At 40.2% G+C, this 21,486-nt stretch overlaps 2 protein-coding genes across 2 annotated transcripts in view; both read left to right on the forward strand.

Moving 5' to 3' along the window:
• The window catches only part of LOC104950244 (leucine-rich repeat and IQ domain-containing protein 1-like), a gene marked incomplete at its 5' end in the record, with an annotated part of 40,943 nt that extends 30,167 nt beyond the window's left edge, over positions 1-10,776 (forward strand). The window contains 4 exons of the mRNA XM_010776732.1: positions 2,150-2,264; positions 3,348-3,408; positions 3,929-4,043; positions 8,043-10,776. Coding sequence (XP_010775034.1) covers positions 2,150-2,264; positions 3,348-3,408; positions 3,929-4,043; positions 8,043-8,176 — 425 coding nt within the window. The remainder of the gene's footprint in view (positions 1-2,149; positions 2,265-3,347; positions 3,409-3,928; positions 4,044-8,042) is intronic.
• A 3,766-nt stretch (positions 10,777-14,542) lies between these two features.
• On the forward strand, positions 14,543-21,282 carry alx1 (ALX homeobox 1). The gene is made up of 4 exons (XM_010776731.1): positions 14,543-14,808; positions 15,324-15,628; positions 16,009-16,137; positions 20,012-21,282. The coding sequence occupies exons 1-4, from the start codon at positions 14,619-14,621 to the stop codon at positions 20,354-20,356; spliced, it is 969 nt and encodes a 322-aa protein (XP_010775033.1). The 5' UTR covers positions 14,543-14,618; the 3' UTR covers positions 20,357-21,282.
• Positions 21,283-21,486: the final 204 nt, after the last annotated feature.

Consider the following 21,486-nt stretch of genomic DNA (forward strand, 5'->3'; position numbering starts at 1 on the left):
CTCCTCCTCCCAAACCCTCTCATATTAAGTCAGAGCTCTTCCCTTGTCAGAAGAGACGAGATCTCTTAATGTGCTTAAGAGCCCCTCTTAACAGGCATGACTCCTACAGGCCCCCTCCTGATGTCCTGGAGGAGAACTGGAGGGGGATTCAGGAGGTGGAGAGGGGTCAGCAGGGGGCTTCAAGGGGGGGGAGAGGGAGAGGAGAGACGCTCTATGCTACTGAAGTAAACTCTTTTCATGGTGCTCATCAACTTGTGATTTCTACATTCCTCCATTCATGAATTCACATCTAGGGATTTCAAATGTAAAGCCATTTTCCCTTTCATTTTTATTTACTTATCAATACAGGATCCTATGAGTAGGTAGGTAGGTAGATAGATGGATAGATAGATAGATAGGTAGACTGATGGATAGGTAGGTAGGTAGGTAGGTAGGTAGATAGATACGTAGGTAGGTAGGTAGGTAGGTAGGTAGGTAGGTAGGTAGGTAGGTAGGTAGATAGATACGTAGGTAGGTAGGTAGGTAGGTAGGTAGGTAGGTAGGTAGGTAGGTAGGTAGGTAGGTAGGTAGGTAGGTAGGTAGGTAGGTAGGTAGGTAGATGGATAGATAGGTAGGTAGGTAGATAGATGGATGGATATGTAGATAGGTAGATAGATGGGTAGGTAGGTAGGTAGGTAGGTAGGTAGGTAGGTAGGTAGGTAGGTAGGTAGATGGATAGATAGATAGGTAGGTAGGTAGGTAGGTAGGTAGGTAGGTAGGTAGGTAGGTAGGTAGGTAGATGGATAGATAGATCTACCTACCTATCTATCGGTAGGTAGGTAGGTAGGTAGGTAGGTAGGTAGGTAGATAGATAGATAGATAGATAGATAGATGGATGGATGGATGGATGGATATATGGGTAGGTAGGTAGATGGGTAGGTAGGTAGATACTTTATTTATCCCAAAATGGTAAATTATTTTTTCACGGCAGCAGTGTTGTGAAGCATTACACAAGTTAAAAATATTGAAAAGATACAATAGGATACCAATATAATACAAATACAAATTAACATCAGCGACAAGTGCATTCAAAGTCACAATAGAAAGGACATATATCACTAAAGTAATACCCAATATAAAGAACATATTGAACACAATATACAATCTCACTAAGCTACGGAAATATATAGAAATATACAATAGACACATATTGGCATTGGATTATTCTGTATACATTACAATTGTGCAAAGTAGCAGTTGTGCAAATTAAAAACTATCATTTATGAAAACATGCACGACATCCCCCTCTTTTTGGAGTGCTTCATTAAGCACACTTTCTCTTTTTCCAGACTGCCTTCGCCTTGTCTCTCTGTGTGTTTCCAGCTTTTGGGAAGTGCGAGTAGCCATTTCCTGTCCGTCGCTGCCCCGGGGGAATCATCCATCACTTGACATTTTTAGTGGGGGCTCCTCAATTAACCCATGAAAACTGTAAAGCTATTCTCCCCCCTGTTTTTTTTTTTTACAGCTCAGCAAAAGCAAGTTAATGGCTTAAATAAATGCATCATTAGTTCCAGCATCAGGCTGTCAAAATCCATTATCAGTTTACACCCATCTGCGGCGGCATTACTGTCAGCACAACGTAAATGTTTGCTTTGAATTACGACCTTATTATGGGATTTCAGCATAACCTCGTAAATCAGCAGCCCATCAGATTTCTCTCTTTAGCAAACACTGCTTAGATTCAATTTAACAAAGAACCACAATTGTTAGAAAAAGTAGATCCCCCTCCTGTTGCATCTATCAGAGACTTTAAATAGCAATGCATCTGAGTCCTCCAAACAAATACACCACCTTAAGCCCAAACGTAAACACTTGGAGCTCTGACCACTGATCTCTCGGTGCTGGGAACTGGCCGGCTGTAATTAAAGTGTAACATGTCAACTGTTGCTCCAGATCAGGCCCTTTTCAGCTGTTTATTTGTTAAGCTTGTACTTCTGTGAGAATCTGTTAAAACAACCCCTTCCCTGCAGTATCGATTACGCCGAGAAGCATGCCACCTTCACCACAACTTTCCCTGATTAGGCACAGCACTCTCATCAAGAATGTTGCTTAGCTTTCAAGAAAAAAAAATGGCCAGTGACGTTTGTTTGATGTTTCCTGTCGAGTGCAGTTGTCCAGGCTGAGCTGGAGCTTCAGCAGGCGGAGAAGGTGGAGCGAGTGAAGCAGCAGCGAGCTCAGCAGTGGCTTCAGACCCAGGCTGCTCGCTCTGACCGGGGCTCAGAGAGGTGAGCGCTTCATCAGGGGCTTTAAATGGTCACTTTAACCAATTACAGCATTTTGTAATCTTTTTGAAACGTTTTTCTCTGTGATTTCTGACTGTGCAACTGGGACGTTTTGGCAAGAGACACTCTTTGCTGTTGAGCTTTTAAATATTAAACATTGAAACTCTCTGAGCATCAAGAATGTAAGAGTCCTTCACAGTATGCTGTATAATTGACTTTATGTCATGGAGTGTAATAATAAGGTTTCTATGAGACAACTTTATTTACCTAAAAGGTCTTCAGCCATGGTACATACATACACACTTCTACATGTGGGCTTACATACACATACTACTCAGTATCACTCCACGCCACATCAGTAACATCCTGATGGCATGTAAGCGGAACTATATACTACAAAAAATTTAATTTTTATTTGATTGTGGACGCAGCATACGTCTCAGAGGGGGATACCGAATAGGCAAAACTATTTGTAGGGTGAGATGCCACTTCTTTCCCCACTAACATAAAGTTAAATTAACTATTTTACAGTAATTAAAAATACATTTCCATCCAAAAATATTGCCAAACTCCCATTTAAGGGGATGCTTGCCTCGTGTAATGGATGCATTTATAACCAACAGTACAAAAACACTACATCGTTCTGTGCAGGGAAAGTGAAGAAACTAAAATTGAAAAAACAAGTGAGACGAGGGAGATTTGATTTATCTGACGTTTTTAGTGTTTAACGGTGGTGGTCAGGTCCTATGAATAAAAAAGAAAGGATATCTGATTGGCCATGCTTCATTCTGTTAATTTAAAATGTTATTATTGTACTGATTGTTTTTGGATACCATGGAACAAAGTTGAACCAAAATGCCTTTTATTATAACTACTGTTTATTAAAATACATACCATAAAACATTCAGTAACAGAGGCAGTGAGGCCCCCTACCTAACGAATAGACGTTAAGATGATCAAACATGGCATCTGTGTTTATTTGGTCAGAGGTAATAGCTTAGCGAGGAAGAAAGGAAACTTCTGAATTGATTTGAGATATGCAGAGCTCTAAATGTCCGGGCCTATGTTTTCTTATCTTTTACTCAGCGTGCATTTCTTACCGGAGATCAGCTCGGACATTCTGAACGGAGGCAGAGTGCAGCTCGTGGTGAGTACACCCCCCCTCTGTTTCCCCCATTTATTTCAATGACAGTGCATCTTGATTTTGATCTTCTCTAGGGGGGTTATTTTCATGCATGTGAAGGTATGCAGTATTTACATTCAGCGGTCCTGCAGTGGGCTCCCTCTCCTGGAGCCTGTCTCATTGGTTTTAAAGGAGGCAGGGGGGGAGGTTTGTTTCACTCCACAGTGACACTTCCAATTGGATCAACCGGCTGCAATTTCTTCATTTTACTTGCAGAAATCCCAGTGTCACTTTGGAGAAGTTTGCATGGACCCGTGAATGATTGTGATGCTGGTGAGGGCTTTGAAGTCGGGAGTAACAGGTCTCCCTGCGCAGTTATAGAGCAGTTTGAGTTATGATCACTGGCAAGAGGAGACGCCCTCTCCTCCTGTTTCTTAGATATGTTCAGACGGCAGAGCCCCTGGTTGTTGAATGTTATTCGAAATGCAGGAGTGCTTGCGTGTCATGTTGGGCCTCTTTTCTGTGTGTGTTTCTGTGCGTGCAGGCGGACCTGGGATCCGCAGAACGTCACGCCAGCGGATCGTGCGCCAACAACAGTTTAGCTGCCCAGCTCTGCAACGAGAACGATTATCCTCACAGAAACTCTTTGGGTCATGCAAGTGAGTCGTTTTTCTACCCAAAATCGCCCCGTTTACAGGGGATTTCCGAGTGATTGTTGAACAGAATCCAAAAAAACATTAATAAAATGTTCTGAAATACAATATACGCCTATTCTCTTAAAGTAAACAATTCAAGTCACTGATTCTGTTTTTATTCTTCTCTTACAATGACTGGTAATCCAGATAAATGTCAATAGAGACTTTTAATGCCAATGTTTGATTTAAAAGCTAATTTAAACAACATTTTCAGTAAATAAATAATGAGCAGTGTTTAATCACAACAATAAAAGTATTTTATAAACATGCCTCCATACACACATGCCTAACATATGATTTGAATAATAGACAGACAGACAGATATATGTATACTGTATTTATTGAATATGGTTGTATAACATATTTACTTCATGCTTATGTTAGCTTTATGACACTTTTTATTAAGTTAAACTGACATTTTGCCTAAAAAGTCCAAATGTTTCAAGCAATTTCATATACAAACCTAAGAATATATATCATCAGTATCATATATTGTCATTATTTTAATATCTTTGTATGCAAATGTGTGTATATACCTGTACATTAAGCACATGTGTGTACAGATGTTTTTTATTACATTACATTACATGTTACTTGTTAGACGCTTTTATCCAAAGCGACTTACATACTCAATACTGTGGGCAATCCCCACAGGAGCACAGGGCCGGCCCTTGGCATCGGCAGTATAGGCGAATGCTAAGGGCGCATCAATCAATGGGGGGCGCCAAAAATAAAAAAATAATTTAAATTTAAAAAAATTTTTTTTATTTCATAACAACACAATTTCCAGATTTTGGATCAACAAAGTACATCTTATTATCTTATACTAACAGAACTACGCCTATATTGCGTACAGCGCCCATAAACTATGGCGCACCCCCCCCCCAAATCAAGTTGAACTGCCCCAGCCCCAGTAAAAACTAGACGTTTATGTGAAATAGTTATTTTTTGAAATAATGATTTTAGTGTGCAATTATAGGTTTTAAATTGATTTGTAAAATATCCATAAAGAAAAAGAAAATCTGCTTACAGTTCTGTTTCAAATGGGTGTTGAGAGAGGTATCCATAGATCTCCTCATATTGTTCTCAACGTGCACCAGATTGATGCTTTTAACTTCAATATTTAAAAAAGCATGCCCCCGGACCCCCCTAGAGGAGGTGAGGTCCACCCCCCACTTAAATCATGCTCAAATGGATAGGATACTAAATACATTTGCACACATCTTGTGTCCATATCTTTCTGTTTTGGTGGTGCCACAACCGTGCATGCATACGCGAATCATAGTGAGTGTCTGCATTTTGGGGGGGGGGCGCCAGCTAAAATCTTGCCTCGGGCTGCAAATTGGTCAGGGCCGGCCCTGCAGGAGCAATTTGGGGTGAAGCGTCTCAGGGACACAACGACATGCTGACTGCAGTGGGACTCAAACTTGCTTGTGGGACTCTGATTCAAAGATCAGCGCATTAACCCACTGCGCCACACGCCCCCCCTCTGTAACACAGGCCAAGAACCCAGAGTCTCGATAAAGTCTGCTGCTTATCCAGCCTACACTGAGTCCACTAGTCGGCTGTTTCTGAAAGAGGAGAGGGGGGGGGCAGCATGAGGTCGGGCCGGGGACAGAGTGCCGCGAATTTCTCCTCTGACAGGAAACGGGCAAAAAAAAAAAAAAGAAAGTCCTTTCAGTGAAGAATGACTGGGTCTTCTGTCAGGAGTTTGAGCGACAAAGATGCCACTGACAGACTGACGGCAGATGACCACTTTAAACAAGCTCAGGAATCCAAGAGAAGGAGAGCCCTGTCCCCGGTAACGAAGTCAAATTGGATTCCGGTGATGATTTCAAAATGATTTCCACGAGGTGCAGCAGCGAGCGTTGTCGTGTTAGGCAGGCGGACCGTTGTTCTGCAGAGAGAAAGCCCCTTTGTCTGCGATGATGAAAACACCACTTAGCAACATGTGTCAAATTGAAATATGAATGTGTCCAAGGCAAGAACATTTCTCATAAAGCCAATTAGATATTCTATAAACTTGGAAAGGACACAAAGGGTTCTGAGTTGCATCATGAAAAACAAATTAAAGGACATTGGTTGACAAAAAGGGAATTAGCTAAATAAGCAGCTAATGTTTTTTAGTCAACCCACACCCCCAAATAGGCACAACAAATAATATTGATCATATATGTTGTGCCTTCTGAAGTGGCGTGCATACATCAAAGTGAGGCTTTAAAGTGACGAGGTTCACTTGCTTTGCCATTGCAGTCACGATGACATAAATACTCTTTAACCCGCTGCAATGCGATACTCACCACTTGCTGGGACGCTGCCATAAAATGCGTTTCCAGGCTCACAAAATATTTTCATTACCTGTGCACAGGAAACCACTTGAGTTGCATATCTGCTCCCTCAATTTCGTCCGCCGTTCAACTCTAATAGGAGTGAAATGGTCGAAAACAATGTATTTGGTCACAGCGGTTTGGGTCCAATGTGCGGCCATTTCTTTCCCCCCATCTCCGTACATTAAATGGCACGACCGCAGTACTTTCGTCGAGATTTAGATCAGATAATTGGACAAAAGTCTTTAGTAAACCACCCGAATTTCTGAAAATAAGCACAAAGACTGCGGCGGTTTATCTTCAAACTACATTACACGAATGTGAGTGGAGGAAAACGGTGTTACACGACAGACATGTGTAAAATCAAAATCTTTAGAGGTGCGATAAGGTATGACTCGAGAGTGGTTGGATATTCTATACAGTGTGCCAGCTGTGCAGATATCTGGAGCCGTATCTGCCCCCCCACCTCCTCCAGAGCCCCCCCCCGCTGTGTGGCGCCCTGTGTGTGGCGGCCGACACGTGGAACGCATCACCCCCGGTGGAAGCGCTGCCTTTGTACTGTGTGTTTGAAAAGCTCCACACTGATCCCCAGGTGGAAAGGAATGGGCCTCTGGTGCAGCTCACACACAACTCACCTGCTCAGACTTAAGACTTTACAGCCAGGTTTAACATTGTGTTGTCTCGAGCTTCATGAAAGAGAGACTCAACTGGAGTCGAAATGTAACTCATGCAAGGTCAAGAGTTGCACATTTCTTGTTTTAAGGTTTTAAGGAACACTCTTTGTGTTAGATTATGTTATTATTGCTTAGATAAATGGCATCATTGATTGGTTGTTGACAAGAGCAACTTGAGAGAGAAAGTTTTCTTTGTTGTTTGATGAGAGACAACATGAGGTCATATTTTGACTCGGTCCTTTTAGAGCAGGGGTGTCAAACTCAATTTCATCGCGGGCCACATTCGCATAAAGGTTGCACTCAAAGGGCCGGTTGTAACTATATAGATATATAATATATATATAAAATAATGTATTATATTACATGATTGCCTCTGAATTGGATTATTATCGGATAGGACAATAACTTATTAATTAACTACGGTTGAAAGCAAGTCTCTTCAGTGCGCATGTCACAAAATGAGATGCATCGTGGGACATGTAGTTTATGGATAACCTGCTTCTGTAAAGTGGCATGTAACCGTATAATAAACGTATTATATTCTTTGCAAGCTCTTACAGGCCACATCAAATGAAGTCGCGGGCCGGATTTGGCCCCCGAGCCTTGAGTTTGAGACCCCTGTTTTAGAGGGAAATCCTTAGGTGTACAATAAATGATACATTACTTTTCCCACAACTGAAGCAACTGTTTGTTTTGGAGGGCAAAGTCCTTCCTAACCCTAACCCTAGAAACCTTTCAATGATGATTATTGATAACCCACGCTATTAAGGACCATAACAAGGGCTGAGCAAAGAAAAAGAGCAGGCCATGTCAGCAACAATCCAGTAGAATCACGATTGACGAACACTAAATCTGCTATTTTAAAAAGCACACATTGTATGCATTACCGTCTATGAAAAGTGGATTTGACACCGTTCGATTCACACATGAGATATTGATGCATTTTCCTTCTACGTCTCCAGGAAAAGAAGTCCCATCTCCTCCGAGAGTCACGTCTGCTCCGTCAAAAAAGGAGCGCATGTCCTTCCGAGACAACCCAGTCATGAAGAGCGGCGGCTGGGGAGGAGGCAAGAAGAGGGACAGATTCTACAAGTAACACACAAACTCTTCCACAGCTTTTAAGATTCACCCAACATGTGAAGAACTCAAAGACACATCTATCTGATATTGGTTCATTTTCAGATAGATATCCCTAAGAATGCAGGTTCTTCAAAATATGTGCATCGAGTTCAGGAAAGTTTGGATGCAATTGTTTGCTAGCAACCTGTGTTGTGGTGATGACCCAACATTTGAACCAATGGATCTCAAAAGACCATTTCTTCCTTCCATGACGAAAAATCTCTTTATTTTTATTAAAAAGGATATTTTCTCACAATTTAACATTTCCCCCTGCAGCTGTTCTTTTCAAACTCAGCTGAAAACTTGAGCTCCCCGTCCCGAACAAAAATGAATTAAGAGCAATAGGACCCGGACCAGCCCAAATATCTCCGGGCACTTTCGTTATGTTGACTCAGCTCAAGTTTCAGCGCCTGAACCAAACACAATGGCACGCTTCATATGCAAATGATGGCAGGAAATCAGAACCAGGAACTTTTTATACCCGTGAATTCATGTTTCCTTGGATGCTGAACGGTTGTTTCTATGCTGATTTACTGTCTCGACAACAAACAAAGTAACTATAGTTTGCAGCCGTGGGAAGAGACTTGCCTTTTACACGTATTCTGCTCTTTTAAGACTAAAATGTAACCCTTGAATAGTTTCTGTATCCTGGAGGACACATCGCCCCGATAAGGTTATACAACAGAGATAATCACTCACAGATAGACTTGTGTTTTGAAGCCTATACTCGTGTAAATACAGTGAATTATGGGTCTAATAACAGCAATATGGGTTTAAGATAGGTGTAATAAATGGGTGTAACATGTGTAACACAGGTGGAACCTAGATGTACTATGGGTGTGAAGTTGGGGCAATGTGGGTGTAACATGGGTGTGATATGGAGGTACAGTAACATGGGTGTGATATGGATGTACAGTAACATGGGTGTGATATGGAGGTACAGTAACATGGGTGTGATATGGAGGTACAGTAACATGGGTGTGATATGGAGGTACAGTAACATGGGTGTGATATGGAGGTACAGTAACATGGGTGTGATATGGAGGTACAGTAACATGGGTGTGATATGGAGGTACAGTAACATGGGGGTGATATGGTTGTACATTGGGTGTGATATGGGTATATTATAGGTGTAACCTGGGTGTGGTGTTGGTGTTATATGGATGTCATATAGGTTCAATAAAAAAAATGTATACCCTAAATGGGAAATGTATTTTAGAAAAAAAGTCACATTTTGAAAAAAGTCATGAAATTGTAATTGTAGCCCAGATATTAGAAAAACAGTAATTCTTTAATTTCCCCAAAATATCGCCATTTTAAGGGTTAAGTGTCATTTTAGTGGCTACATTCAGTTCCCGCTCGCCAACAGTGGGTTTGAAACGACTGCTTTTAAGCGCCGGGCACAAACATTGGTGTTGGAATTAGAACGTTTTCTTTATTTCCAGTGGTGGATTATAATGGCCTTGTCTCTGGTGTATTTGAGTTTGGAGAGCTACAAGGCGTCCGTCCGCAAACACTGCCCCCCCCGGAGGCGATGGACCTCGAGGCTCGGAGGTTCCTCGCCGCCTGGAAATGATAACTTAATGAATATCAAAACAAATAGTCGGAGCTGCAGAGTGGCTCCCTGGCAGGAAATGCATGTCTGTGTATTTATCTTCTCCTATCTTTCGCTCTGCACATGTCTGCAGGCTGTGTTTTGACTGTACTGCAGGGATTTCAGTCTTCAGAGTGGCGTATGCCAGAGATGTGGTGGTCCAGCCCACTTGGGGGATGTTGTGAAACCCAAGAGCAGTGTTCTCCTTCAGGGGGGACATCAAGGGGGGAGTATCTGTCATCAATCAGTCAATGCACAACTCTGATAAAGCCAACTTCAGATATGTATTGCATACATCATGCAGAGACAGGTGAAATAAATGTGCACTTATATATTGTCACTTTCTTTGACATGTGTTCAGATTTTCCCAGGCTTTCCTCCCCAACTACCGCTGCTGAAACGATATTGTTGAACCAGCGTCCACCAGTCTTCATTACTTCTGTTTACTTTTGGGTTATGGCTAAATGATATGTAACTTAAGACATCCAAAATCCATTGCGTGGTGAAATGAGTGCTCCACCGCACATTTAGATAAGATGAGGAATGTCCCTCTCAGCCTGCCTGACCTCAAGTCAGCACAAGTTGTCAGATGGAGTCTGCCAGAGAGACCGTGGCTATCCAAATCCCTCTGAGTGCTGTCTTCCAGTGCATTAGACTAGAGGACCGTAACAGAGGCTGCTTCCAAGTTTTAGCTACAGTTTCGCACAGTGTCCATTTTGCTGAGTATTTTTGAAAGCATGCGGTACTGCTTTCGATTTTTTGACATTTTTTGTCAGGCGTTCAAGGTCAATTTGACTCAAGACAGTTTTAGGAATATTCAAAAGGGATTGATTTGGATATAATTGAAATTACATGCTTAATACACCTAGGGCCATATTACACCAATATTACAGGTGAAAGCACTCAGTTATTACTGAGTATAGGCTTCTCAACACAAGTATATATGTGGAGATTATCCCTGTTTTATAAAACGGACAAGTCAAATCAAGCAATCTGATTGGTTCTTAGCCGTGATATACTGAGCGTATACCACGGCCTGTCGTGAGCTATTGCTTAATTATAACCTGGGCAATGTGTCCTCAAGGTTACAGACGCCACGTTAGGTTTGAACCACACTTGTAGTTATATCATTTTTCAGAGATACGGCTTTACTAAGCAATTAAATGTAAAATAACCATAACTCAAATTCCCACAATCCCTTACCGATAAAGAAAAGATTACATAACAAGATATCTCTTTTGATTTATTCCTGCCTTCCACAATTAACCATCTCTTTTAGCTAAGGTAAAGAAATAGGAAATGGATATAAACTCTGAGGAATGTGCAAGCTCTCTTGAAAATGTGAAACCGACTTATAAAGACATCGTGAATAAACTCACACAGGCAGAAACGTTTCTGCGCTGCTCTCTGGTAAAAGTCAGAGCTCATTTATTCCCCCAACGACAACTGGTGGTTTAAAACATCCCAGAGATGAAAACAGGTCTGAGGCGTTCCTCTAAATTGAGGGCAGGAGTGCTGTCACATGATGCCTGAGAGAATTATCTTTTCGTTTGTCCGATGTTGGACTTCTTGGTATTTATATACAGAGGACATTCATGGAAGTAAGGGGACATGTTGTGCGTGCTTGTGTGTACAAACGATATGTTTACCTATGTGACATTCATTAATTAATTATAAAATATACATCATTTCAGTAATTTATTATGAAATGTATCTTTTGTATACACACATATTTTTCAGAATCCCAATTTTTTTTTCAACAATAATTTCCTTTTATTTAAATTTTGGAATCAGATTTTTTTTTACGTGGATTATATCTGTATTCTTCCTGGTTTGTCTATACTGGTGTTTAAATGATTTAATTTGTCCTCCAAGATTCAAGAAACAACAATTTCTGTACGATTATAGGTTTTGAATGTGTGAGTGCAACTATTTGACTAAGATTTGAAACATTAAAGGTCAAACTAAGCATTCAGAAGGATTCTATCTGTTTCCTATTTATGTTTTCATTTGACCTACATTAGTTTTGTATTGAACAGAATCCCCAACATTAAGGAAACGCTGTTATGTTAATGGTCATCATGAATATGAATCCTGCAAAACACTTCTTACTGTTCAAGTTGATTCCTTATTGTATTGTTATTCAGATCAGTTTTGTGTCACAGCATCTGGATAACATGAACCCAGATGACTCGAGTGACTGAGGGCTTTGTCAGGGCTCAGGAATGCCTGACTCCTGGAGAAAAACACAAACAAACAATATAAAAAACAAACTTTTAAAGCATGAAATGTTCTGCAGACTCGAATGACATTCACAAACTCCACAAAATCTGTGTTTTTAGGGGGAAATAATCTGCCTGTTTTTCTCTTTCAGGGCTTGCCAAACATTTGAAGACATTTCAAAAGATTGAATAAGACCCAATTGTGGCTTTGGGCATCGTGATGTGATGTTTCTTCCGGCTTGAGTTGCACATTTTGGTCTGTGTTGAGTCATATCAAGACTGAAATGGATGATAGTTCAGTTCAATCCAATTCTGACCGTCATGTGTGCTATTTACACCATGACACGTCCCTACCACTATTTGAAAGCATGCACCAAGATTTGCTAACTAACAAATAAGTACACTTTCAGATAATTGTATTTGCATAATTAGAAAACAAAAAAATGCAATGTTAATCTAGAATAAAAGCTTTTTTTTTTTTTAATCAAGTAGATTTACAAGTGCTCAAATATGTCTAAACAATAAATACAAGTCCAAATAAAGTTGAGCTCACATAAAAAAATATCCCCCCATTAGCCTACTATAAAATGACCAAAATGCATGCTAGTTTTACGTTGAAAGCAAAAGTGTGAAAAAAAGATTAAATTGTTATTTAGGACTTCCCTTCAATATTATTTTTTCACAGTAACTAAAAACATCTAATCAAACCTTGAAATGTATAAGCTTTCTTTAACAGATTTATGAATGTTGAATGAATTGTGGTGGTTAGACGTCAAACGGAAAACCCTATTACATTACCCAGAAGCGCCTACTTAAATATCCCCCCCCCCCCCATGCCCCCAACACTTTTCAACATAAAGTGACACCATTAGTATGTGTTTTTTATTCCAAGTGAAGGTGAAGATGTGTCCAGGTGGCTCGCATGCACTTCATGAATTAGACTGAGCCACCAAACCTCAGTGAACTTTTCACATTTTCTCCTCAGCGTGAGCCACTGAGCGAGGTCATCTTAGAAGCCCAATAAGACACCCCCCTGCTACTTATTTATTTTTATTTGTTCTCCTGTGGCACCGAGAAGCTCCAGGTAACTGCCACTGACCCCAGAGCGAACCAAAGCTACGCCTGGTGTGCATTGCAGGTGGTGGAGATGTGGAGCAGGCAGATGGGCTCTGCTTGGTGGAAACATAAATCCTGCAGTAAGAAGAACTCTCTTCCTCTCTGCACAACACTCCCTGGTGAGTCCTGTGTGTGCTCGAGTCAATGAAGCTTCACTCTCCTGCAGCACGAGGCCGTTTGCTCTTTAAATCAAGAAAGAGAGGTCAATATTTCATTTATAGGGCCTTTGAATGACAACTTCATTTCTAATTTGATGTTATTAATAGCCTACTAAATTGTCAAATTAAAAATAAATACACTGTTGCTGCTCAGAGAAAATGAACTGTGTTTCTCTTTTTTTTAAATCAGGCTTTTATGCTTTTGTCGCAATTGAAAAAAAATGCATTCATATTGCAAATACGTGTACCAAAGGCCTGCGTGATGTTCCCGTATAATACTCACTTACTACGTGGACACATGCGCTAAATTATCCGACATCGTTGATATTTCATGGTAAAAAATAAATAAATTGTTAAAACGTTTTTTGGTGCATGTGGTTAATTAATATTTAAACAAGTAAATGGACATGATGGAAAACTAGAGCTCAGTTTAAAGCTAAGAAACGTGAGTAAATCATCTTCTGTCCCAAATGTCAGGTGTAGAAATAATCCTTAATTCATGTAATCCATGAAATGTGTGTCTAAAAAACTTGTGAACGCATTAATAACGAAAGAATTTAATAATTGAGGACTTCCGTGTATTTCTTTATGTGCGGAAAACGTGCGTATTATGTTAACTGCATTTGCTTTATTATCTAAAAAAACAAAAACACAATCACATAAATTAACTTTAAAATGAATTTGCGTTTTCTATACAGATTTATATATATTAAACAAGTGTCATAACGCCTTTTATATACTTGAATTGGAAGCGTTATCAGTTTTGGTAAGGCCTAAACAAAATATGGCTACAAATCAGTTTGTCAAACACGAAAAGCTAAAAGGTTAAAAGATAATAATTTAGAAAATATATGCTTCTTCCCCATAACGCATCTTTAAAGTGAATTTAACCAAACTCTTCGGTTCACTTTATTCCGGTACCAAACATGTCAAACTGGCCCAAAAACGAAACGAATGAGCAGCAGAGATCAGCGAGCTTTAAGGATCCACAGAATCCGGTTAAATCCCATTCTGAGTCCCAACAAGCAGCTGTGAATTACTGCCTCGTTGTGGATGTCCAAACATGTTGTACATTAGAGTTCTGGTTCTGCTCTCAGACTGTGTGGTTGGGTCGGGGCTGGGGGAGGAGTTGGTTCGCATTCAGAGAGGAGGGCAGCTCTTAAGCCTCTCACTCTCTTCGGGGCTATAAAGACGTCGTGCCTTCAAGACAGAGCAAATTAACTCCGAATTATTGCATTACAAGGCATCGCTGCGACCATCCGAGCAGAACAGCGATTAGTTCTTTTTTTTTTTAATGCTGACTTCTGATTAAAGCGGATTTGGGTTAAGATGATGGAGTACATGGAGGATAAATTCGCGTTGAAAAACCAAACGATGAAGGCCAGCGATTACTACATGGACCAAGTCATGGAGAGCCTGGACAGCGCGCAGTACTTCACCAAGTCTTCCCCGAAATGCGTGCAGGCCTTCGGGCTGCAGAGCGGGGAGCACCGTGCCTCGCCGTGCGGAGACCAGAACGGTGCGTACAAACTGTGTTGTAACTTTCACTTTTACTGCAACAACTCTGCAGCTGTACAGGAGTTTGTCTGCATGTGTGCTGCGAGTTAAAGAGAAACTAAACTGATGGAAATAGAATATATTAGTATGTATTTATTTGTTATATTTATTATTTATTTATTGGCCTAAAAAAACGTGTTTCTTTTGTAATTATATTTTCGCTGTTTTTCTTCTTCCTTTTTTTCTTTTTACTTTCCCCCCCGAGTATTTTATTACATTATTATACATTAAGTTCACTTATAGCTCAACCAATTATATATATTAAATCATTCCCATTGTTTTAAAAATACTAAAGTTAATTTAAAAATTAAAAGGTTAACATTTAAAAATTATTTCAAGTGATCATATATTTGTAATCATGCTTTAATTTGCACTATAGTGTCATTAAATGCATAAATATTAAGGGCTATTTTATGGTCTTGATCTCTTTATTTATTTATTTATTTTAAATGTATTAATGTGTATCTTGTATTCCAGGAAGCTACGGTGTGCCAAAACCAGACGAGGACCCTTTGCACACGGACCTCGGCCGGTCTATGGATAACTGCTGCACTCTGCGCGCCTCTCCGGTGAGCACCGGGCAGGACAAACCGGATTTGGACGACATGGGAGACAAATGCGACAGCAACGTGTCCAGCAGCAAGAAGCGGAGACACCGCACCACCTTCACCAGCGCGCAGCTGGACGAGCTGGAGAAGGTCTTCCAGAAAACACACTATCCAGATGTTTATGTGAGGGAACAGCTGGCCATGAGGACGGAGCTAACAGAGGCCAGAGTGCAGGTACGGTTTATCAGCAGGCTCTTATTGTGGTAGCTTTCACTTATGGAGAAAAGAAACCATTAAAGAAAGAAGGGATTTAAGACGATGGATGTGGAGCGATGCTGCAATGCGTAAAGTAACATCACTATTGAAATAGCAGACTTGTAATAAAACATTTAAATAATAAACATTTTAAAGACATTTGTTGAACTTCCTTTTTTAAATGCATTAATTAATTTAAATTTGTAGCTGTTTTTTATTAATTGTTTTCGGATTATTTTGCATGAAATTGATTATTTTTTAGAATTTTTTTACTAGGCACTTTGTCACAAACTCATATTTATTACATAGATATTTATTTTTGTCTCATTGGATTTTATTTCCCTGTGTTTTCGTGTCAGGTGTGGTTTCAGAACCGAAGAGCCAAATGGAGGAAGAGAGAGCGCTACGGGCAGATCCAACAGGCCAAAACTCACTTCGCAGCCACCTACGACCTGTCAGTGTTACCGAGGACCGACAGCTACACACAGGCGAGTTCTAGTTACGATGTGATTATCCGTTTTTCACAACCATACTGTACAGGACACTGGCAAAGGAAGTGGAACAAGTACTCCTGTAAAATAACACAATTAAAAAAAAACTCATTTACAAATAAAAGTACAAATAGGACTCAAGTAAATGTACACCAAAAAGTACACATTATGCAACATTTCAGAATCATATATATTGTTTATTGTAATATAAATTAACTTATTGCCTTCAAATTGCACTATATATGGGATTTAAGTTGGTAGCTTAAATAAAACGTTATACTTTATTTGTTGTTTAATTTTTAGAATTAAGTAAGAAAGTAGTCACCTAAGCTGTCAGATAAATGTAGTGGAATAACAAGTACAATATTAGTTTCAAATTTGGGTAGAAGTTTATAGCATAAAATAGAAATACTCAATTAAACTATTTTACTTAACGCAGAATTTAAGTAAATGTTTTTAGTTATTTTTCCATCAATGGTCACTGGTGCACAATGCTCACGTCATAATCTTCTTTCCTAAAATACTCTCCACACTCCACGACTAATGAAGGCTTCTCTCTGCTGCTCCATTCATCACTTGTTATGAACCCATCTTCAGATAAGAGACTCTGATTAGAGCTGCGAGGTGTCCGCCTGAATGAATGGCCTTATATCAGATTTCATGCTCGCTGCTCGTTCATCTTGCAGCTCGGACAAAGGTCAGGTACGAGATGAGGTGAGAGAGACGACGCTGTCAGTCTGTCCGTGTGGGAAGGGGCTGTCGATCACACACTGGGACCGAGGGTTGGGCTTTTAAAACATGGGGATATGCAGGAAGGAGCTCCATTGTAATCCTGCAGGAAGAAACATGTGTAGAAATAAAAAATGAACAGGGTTTCTGTGCATGACTCTGGATAAAGTGTAGTTTGTACGAGAGCGTGTGGATTGCTCAGATATTAGACTAGATTAAATTCGATATACTGAATTGCTTTATTTGGTACAGCAGCATGCAGGAAGATATTACTTATGAATGCAATGGAATATTTTTTACATTTCCAGTTTTAGTTTTACTGAAAGTGTTGAGTTTGCTCAAAGAGAATACATTAGATATTCGTTTTTTAACCGAAATTGGAATTGTTTTCGTTACAGCAGCATGTGAAAAGATGCTGACCATGAGTAAAACATTCTGGATAATGAACTGAAAATATATTTAGAAAGTTCTAGCTTGTACTAAGAGAGTAGGGATTCTCAAAAAGATAAGATTACATTATTTTTTTTATCTGAAATTGGGATTTGTTTTGTGACAGCAGCATGTGAAAAGACATTGCACATTAATACAAAATAAATAATAAATAGATGGAAATATTCTGGATGATGTGTTGAAACTATTTTTTAGATTTCCAGTTTGCACTAAGAGCGAGAGGATTGCTCAGAGAGAGATTAAATCAGATTTACTTTATTGATCCCACATTGAGAAGTGTGTCCGTTAGAGCAGCATGTAAAATCACAATGCACAAGAAAGAAAAAGAACACGTAAAAAAACAAATTGAGAATCTTGATAACATATCAACAATAGTTTTTACGTTTCCATTGTGTACTAAGAGTGTGTGGATCGTGCAAAGAGATTCGATTAATTAAGATTTACTTTATGTTCCAATAAGTGGATTTTATTTGTAGTTACAGCATCAAGTAAGAAGATATTGCACATTATCAAAAAAAAAAAAAAAGATCAGATTCGAGAAACTTTATTGATGCAAAATCTGGACTTTTTTAAAAGTAAAAAGACAATGCACATGAATATACAGAAAATAGAGAGACATATCTAAAGAGAATAGAGTACAACACATTAAATTATACAGAACAAGTAAGAAAACACTATAGCAGACCCACCTACTGAATTTCTAAATGACATATAAACACAGCATACATTAAAGTGTGAACAATAGAATATGTGCACCCAATGAGGTCAGCTGTGAGAACAATATGAACCATTGCTCAGGGTTATCTAAGGAAAGAGTAATGACAACAAGATGTTTGTTCCTCCAAATACCTTTTTGTTTTCCACAGAGTAGATGTCAAATCAGCTCGAGTGATATGGAAAGGTTCACCATCATATATCCAGATCTGCATCCTTAACTTTGATCTAATGTGTCAAGAAAATGGGATCTGGATTGATGTAACTGGAAAATGTGTGTCAGAGGTGGAGTTGTAAAACGAAAGAGAACAGAAAAAGTCAAATCATTTCTCCGCTCTGGCTCGAGACCAGGTCAGAAATGTGTTGGACGTCTTCTCCTCCACACGTGGTCCTGATAGATCTGCAGCTGATCCAGATTACTGTCATCGAACGCACCGTCCTGCATGTATCTGTGTCCCTGAACACATCGGAGCTGGATTGTGTTCTTGTGGGTTTTAAAGAGATTTTCTGTATTTTGGTTGAATTTGACGTGTTGGCCAGTTTTGTTGTTTTTGGGGCTGAATTCTGAGGTCAGCTGATTAATGGCACATGTTCTCAGGAACACGTCGGTAAAGCTGATTCTCCGGCATGTCCAGGAGACGTCTGTTTAACTGTCAAAGTGGACTTTCTCTTGACCACAGCACGACTGATTTGTGGTATTTGTTTAAAAAAGTCTGTAAATATATATTTTGGCATTATGTTGAGCAAAAGCTGGTTAGTTCAGTTTATAGTTTCGTGTTTTTAAGAATGTTCTCAAATGCTGAAGGTATTTGTTTATTGGTGTAACATGTATGGAACTATTTTGGTGCATTTGTACCTGAAGGGTTAGGGTATATGGCACATATTACTTATTGAAGCATTAAATATCTGTGCATTTCAGTGACCTCATTTTCCCAATTAAAGAACAAATGAATTATCATGCTTTTCACATGCTACTCACTTAGACCAGCTTGTGTTCTGCATTTGATTGAAATCTTGCCAAATGAACCAAACAAACTGCCTGTCGGTGAATTCGGTTATTTGAATGTGTTTTAGCCGTCAGCCTTTTTTTAGAGTTTTACGTAAAGACGGACATGCCGTTCTTTAGACTCAGCTCTGTTTACTGAGTGCTGACCAGATGGAAGTGATCCCTGTTCTCTCTCGCTCTTTTCTCTTGCATCTCATAACATACCAACAGAGGCTGCACAACACTTTGTGACGCATAAAAAATATGTGAACTGCTCTAAAATGATCATTGGGATATGTGTCTGATATTCCAACCTCCAATTGAGGTGGATGAAATGGATATCCTACTGTGTGTGTGTGTGTGTGTGTGTGTGTGTGTGTGTGTGTGTGTGTGTGTGTGTGTGTGTGTGTGTGTGTGTGTGTGTGTGTGTGTGGTAAGGTTTGATAATCTATCCGTCTAAACATGCTTATTCAAAAAGAAATCTATGCCTTATGTGGTTGCCAATGTTGTACAGTATATAAATCTATTAAACACGTTTTTTAAGTATGTACCCTAATGCATCCTGAATCAAAGCCATTATCCAAATAATCTAAACCAGGGGTGTCCAAACTACGGCCCGGGGGCCAAATGCGGCCCACAGACCATTTTGAATCGGTCCTCAGCTAATTCAAAAAGTATAATGTTATACGTCCCACAAATGAAACTTGTGCTTGTCTTGTACTTCTTAAATATATCTGTACACATATATTACACACTAGTATTCATGTGCTAATAAAACCACTTTTCGAATTAATTCAGTCGATTAAAGTTGGAAACATTTTCTAACATATCATAGTTGATAAGAAAAAAGCCCGATGAGTTATTTACAAGCTTGAAATACACCCTTCCTATTTCTCCTTATTGTAATCAATGTGAGGCTTCTGCTTTAAGGGATGGCCCTCGGTGAAAAAGGTTTGGACACCCCTGATCTAAACCCCTGTTTTCTCCCCACAGATCCCCAACAACCTGTGGCCCCCTCCTGCTCCGGGGGGCTCGGTGGTGTCGTCCTGCATGCTGCCCCGAGGCTCCCCCCCCTGCGTCTCCTCGTACTCCCACCCCCCCCGCCCGGCCCCCGGCTCCTCAGAGCACGGCTACGTCAGCTTCCCCGCCCAGCAGAACCAGTTCAGCCACGTGTCCTTAAACAACTTCTTCAGCGCCGACTCCCTCCTCACGCCGGCCCCCAACGGGCACCACGTCGCCTTCGAGACCAAACCCGAGTTCGAGAGGCGCTCGTCCAGCATCGCCGTGCTGAGGATGAAGGCTAAGGAGCACACGGCCAACATCTCGTGGGCCATGTGATCAGGACTGTCTGGATGATGTGTGGACAATATCTTTCTCAGTTAAGACTCGAGTGTGAGGATTGCCTTTACAACACATTTTCTTTCATATCGACAGACTTGATGTCACTTATTTTAGACAGCTGTGGCTCAGGTCTGTGATTCAATTCCCACCTTAATCACTGGGAAAGAAATCTAAACTGAACTGCTCTCGTTCGCTTCTATTGAAGTCCTTTTTTTGTGTGTGAAAGCATAACCAAATACAGTGCCGTGTTGTGAGTGAAAATCTGCCCTACAAAACGGTGATAGACAATTTCATCATCGTACTATCCTGATTACATCATAACTTCAAATGTGATCATCTGAGTCGAGAAAAGACGATCTTGGTGAAATATGGAAATGAAAATCTGTTCAAATGTGTGGGTGTATTGCAAAATCTGCATTACACTAAGTTGAAGCTCGTAGCAAAGAAACGTAAAAAGCCATAATGACGTGTGACAGACAATCAGCTGTGTTTCTGTTTCTGAGAGATGCAACGTGGACTAGTATTGAATTACTTCGATAACCGTGTGGTAAAAGACACTTAAGTTGGATATGGACTGGAAGCAATACATTCAGACTTTCTTTACAGGGTAATGTACAGAGCATTGTTTACAGCCCACAGTCACACATTGTAAATGAACCCTCACCATGTGTGGAGCTGGGATGTGAATATGTGTTGTTGTTCTTTTCAATGAGGGTCAGTGTGTCCTCTTCACTGAGACAGAAGAAGTGTGAGAGGTGAACCAGGAGAATGTCCAGTTGGATCTGATCCCAGTGAGGGTGAATGGATCCAGAACCACTACAGCACTCTGAGCACTGGGAATAATCTTTCTCCAGCTTCATCTTCATCTTCCTCTTCCTCCCTCCAGCTCAGGACTGACGATGAGCTGCGTGGAGACAAATAACAGACTGACATTCTGACGTGTGTGTGTGTGTGTGTGTGTGTGTGTGTGTGTGTGTGTGTGTGTGTGTGTGTGTGTGTGTGTGTGTGTGTGTGTGTGTGTGTGTGTGTGTGTTGTTAACCTTTGTTGTCTCTGCTGTCACCACGCAGGCAGAGGAGACAGGTTTTAATATTGTTTGTTTTGTTTTAAAATGTAAATGTTGGATTTA

This window comes from Notothenia coriiceps, unplaced genomic scaffold (genome assembly GCF_000735185.1).
Source record: "Notothenia coriiceps isolate Sejong01 unplaced genomic scaffold, NC01 NC01_scaffold00017309, whole genome shotgun sequence".
In the NCBI taxonomy this organism is placed as follows: domain Eukaryota; kingdom Metazoa; phylum Chordata; class Actinopteri; order Perciformes; family Nototheniidae; genus Notothenia; species Notothenia coriiceps.